Raw genomic sequence first — 3995 nt, 5'->3', positions numbered from 1 at the left:
GTCTGGTTAAGATTAAAAGAGTAATAATTACTCTACTATGTATGAAGATTATTTTAAGCTTCTTTTCTTTTTGTCTTTCCCCGAGTTCAGGTTATAATTAGTTATTCTTTTTGGAATTATATTTAGGTCTAAATAAGGAATTCATAATCCTTAATTAGTCATTGTCGTTATGTATGATAATTAATTATTTGATTAATCAAGGGAAATTAAATATGAATGATTTTCGTATCACAGTCGATTACTCCCGGAAAGAATTCTATATTTTCTACAACATACCAATTTGGAATTGAAATTGGCGAAATACCTATTAACATCGTTTATGTTTGAAGTTTTATGTAAGATTTTAACCACCATGAACTTCTGACGACAAATATTTTCTGGAGTTATGTTTATAGAAGTTATGGTACAAATAACATTTGTCTTTCAAAAGTGAAAGAGTTTAAAAAGCTTTTAGTATTGTGGGAAGACATGATCTCAAAAACCGCCAGAGAAAGTGTGACCACACGACTGGAGTAGGACGATGGAAGAAGATGAGGAAGGACCACCCACAACTTCCGTCTTTTACACCTCCCGGGAGGTGTAAGAAGAAAACACGGGGTACAACAAGAAATCCCCCGGTTCAAGCATTTGTAGATTCGGGCCTGAAAAAGCCTCGTTAATGAACCCAAAAATAACAATGTCGAACTGATTCAGCATCTTCTTGGTGAAGCCAAAGTATAAGCNTCAATGGCTACGAATGTTCGCGCTGTATGTGGTGCGCTGAAAAGGTTCAGTCGGCCTCACGCCTCCAGTTGGGTTTGGAAGAAGAAAGTTTTCTGCTGCAAGATGTCCTCCGAGTCACCTTCCTTGACTCACACCATCACACTGCCTAATAAACCCAATGAACCTGTTCATATTGTTGCTGCTCCNGGCGTCTCCCATTCTGATTTCTGGTCATCGTTCATATTTCCTCTTCTTCTACTGCTTAATTTTGAATGTGAAAGAAACGTAGATATAATCAAATACGATCCTGTTCATATGCTTTAAAATTTCAATAGAATCTAGAAGGTTTCATTCGGTTAGGTGCTATTTTTTATTGGTTCCCGTGAGGGACAATTGTAAAAGAAGATTGACATGCATGTATGTCGTTGTTGTTTGAAAGGGGTAACTTGTTTCATTTTATTTGTCTCGAGTCTGATAACATTAGGTAGCTGGGGTCCTTTAGGTTTGTTGTTCACATTGCCCTCCTTGCAGGAATGCTGTTGAATCCTCTTTGNTCAAGCAGTGGTTGCATAACTTGCAAACTGACAATGGGATTCTAGCTGATGGCACCATGACTCTGAGACAAGTTNTAGTTCAGGTAATCAAAGATATTTAGCTAAAACTTTTGATGAATGGAACTCTTGTTCGTGAAAGAGGTTTTCTCTGCATNACTCTATGGTGTTGGATCTGCATCACATTGGATTAAAATTTGTGACTATTTCACATTTAAGACGAAGGATAAGAATCTAATAGCGAAACCAAACACAACGTGCGTATCTCAGTCTACAATGCATGACAAGAAACTTAATTGATGCTATTCTACTCTTTCTTTGGAGGCTTTAACTAGGATTGTAATCCATAGAAGGCAGTCATTCAGAAAACATAGTTTTAAAGCTTTCGTAGACTATCAAGAAGCTAATGTGATCTGATATGAGGCTGAGTACGGGTGAAGGGCAATGATCTTGCCTCTGACGGCTGAATTTTGAAGAATGAAGGAGGAGGGAGTCATAAAGAAACCTCCATGCACATCGGCACTCAAAAAGTTGTGTATGCAAAAGTTCAAGCAATGAAGGTAACTGGGCAAGTATATGCTCTGATGACCATAATTGGGTTTCCTAGCCTTGCTTTTGTGGAGGAGTTGCAGTGTCCAATTAGAAGTCTTCCTCCTTGACCTAATAAGTCTGGAACATGGCTGTAGTTTCCTTTTAGAAAGTGCATCTATGCGAGATAATAAATCTTGTGGCCATCTCTTTAATATTAATTGGGAAGATGGGTTTGGTCCTATTGGATTTTGGTGCTGCTGAGTCTTGGATTGGTAATTTTGCCCTGAACAATATCGTATTTTTTATCATAGAATTTGTTACGAGGAAATTTAAATAAAAGGATATTTACATTGTATTCTTCCTTTATCCATGTTTCCTTATAATTAGCAAACATTTGGTGCAATTATTTTATATAAACAGGGAGTTGACATGTTTGGAAAGCGCATTGGGTTTCTCAAGTTTAAAGCGGACATTTTTNACAAGGAAACGGGGAAAAAGGTATGAGATGGTTTGGATAAAAGCTTTTCAATACACACACACACATTGAATAATAGCACGCACATTGTCTTAACCTTGTTTAAAAAATTATTTAAATAAATGCACTACAATATTTGAGGGCAAGCCTTGAAGCAGTAATGAGGTCTTTGCTTTATGAGCTGGAGGATATGGGTCATTCATATCTTGGAAATAGCCTCTCTGCTTTTGTGGGTATAACTCTGTACATCTAACTTCTCAGACCCACTTAGGTGCCCTTTCTGTTTTGCTACACCTTGGAATCTCACATAAGTTTGGGCTTTGTGAGATTCTCATATGCTTGGAACAGCATTGTACGTCCACACACATCATGTGTTTGAAAATACATGAGGGATTTGACCTGCCTGTAGTAATCTCATGGAGATGTATCAAACACATCCGCTTTAGGGATTTAAGATGATTAAGACCTTGGACTTGCCGACTGTGTTACAAATATTTAACCACTTCAATTATCTATATTTAGTGCTCCCAATGCTGATCTCATTCCTTTATAGTAAGGTAAACCATTATTAGATTCCAGGCATTGTATTTGCAAGAGGACCAGCTGTGGCGGTGCTGATACTCCTGGAATCAGAGGGTGAAACATATGCTGTTCTTACGGAACAGGTAGATGCTGGTTCCTCGCAGCTTTTTTTTTTTTGTTTTTTGGTTAATTAGATCTATAACTGAATCTTTATCTTGTGACTATTCTTATTTATAAGGCAAGGGTGCCTGTTGGAAGAATTATTTTGGAATTGCCTGCCGGAATGNTGGATGATAACAAAGGTGATTTTGTTGGAACTGCTGTTCGTGAGGTCTATTTTTCTCTCCCTCTTATGTAGTCCTTCTTTTTATACATAGCAGTGCTGAAAGTGCACGTTTTCTGGCCTTTTTACTTGTTTACCCGACATTTTTATTCATCTTTTCTAGTAATGTATATGTCTTAAACTTTTCAGGATTTCTTGTATTTATGACTTTGATAGGTTGAAGAAGAGANTGGTATCAAGTTAAATGTAGAAGTCATGGTTGACCTCACTGCTTTCCTTGACTCTACAACTGGATGCAGAGTTTTTCCCTCTGGGGTGTGTTTCTGATACTTTTGTCTTTTGATCTTATTGCTTTTTCAAATTTCATGATCCTGCTTTGCAAGTTTTGTTAATGGCAATGAATAGTTTAGTATCATATCGTTGTTATGTTAGATGTTGCATTTAGCAAACAATTAAGCAGTTTAATTTCTGGTTTTTTGAGGCTAATATAATCTAACTATTAATTAATAAACCTTGCACACAAGCCTTATACCGTGACATACTGAAAATAGTTTATTAGTCCATAAATTTCTTGAAATGATTTGCTCCGAGTAAACTTATCAAATAAATTGACTTTGACTTCTAAAATGTTTCAAAATCATTCTTAAGAAACCATTGAAACTATCACTACATTTCTTTATACATTTAGCTGATAGAGTTTATCCTTACTGCTCTTATCGCTTGGAAATCTAATTTTCATATTTTTTTTTTTTTTTTTTGTGACAAGGGAGGATGTGACGAAGAAATCACTATTTTCCTTTACAGAGGGGTCGTTGACAAAGAGATAATCACACAACTACAGGGAAAAGAGACTGGCCTTCGTGAACACGGGGAGCTAATTAAGGTACGCGTAGTACCTTACAAGAAACTCTGGCACACAACAGCGGATTGC

At 36.7% G+C, this 3995-nt stretch overlaps 1 protein-coding gene across 1 annotated transcript in view; it reads left to right on the top strand.

Moving 5' to 3' along the window:
* Positions 1-382: 382 nt before the first annotated feature.
* The window catches only part of LOC106765661 (nudix hydrolase 14, chloroplastic), a 5462-nt gene continuing 1849 nt past the window's right edge, over positions 383-3995 (top strand). The window contains exons 1-7 of the mRNA XM_014650347.2: positions 383-932; positions 1234-1339; positions 2205-2282; positions 2832-2924; positions 3020-3112; positions 3281-3379; positions 3831-3993. Of these exons, the coding sequence (XP_014505833.2) occupies positions 727-932; positions 1234-1339; positions 2205-2282; positions 2832-2924; positions 3020-3112; positions 3281-3379; positions 3831-3993 (838 nt within the window). The 5' untranslated portion in view covers positions 383-726. The remainder of the gene's footprint in view (positions 933-1233; positions 1340-2204; positions 2283-2831; positions 2925-3019; positions 3113-3280; positions 3380-3830; positions 3994-3995) is intronic.

This window comes from Vigna radiata, chromosome 7 (assembly GCF_000741045.1).
Source record: "Vigna radiata var. radiata cultivar VC1973A chromosome 7, Vradiata_ver6, whole genome shotgun sequence".
NCBI classification, from domain to species: Eukaryota; Viridiplantae; Streptophyta; class Magnoliopsida; order Fabales; family Fabaceae; genus Vigna; species Vigna radiata.
This window is presented reverse-complemented; position numbering and strand designations above follow the sequence as displayed.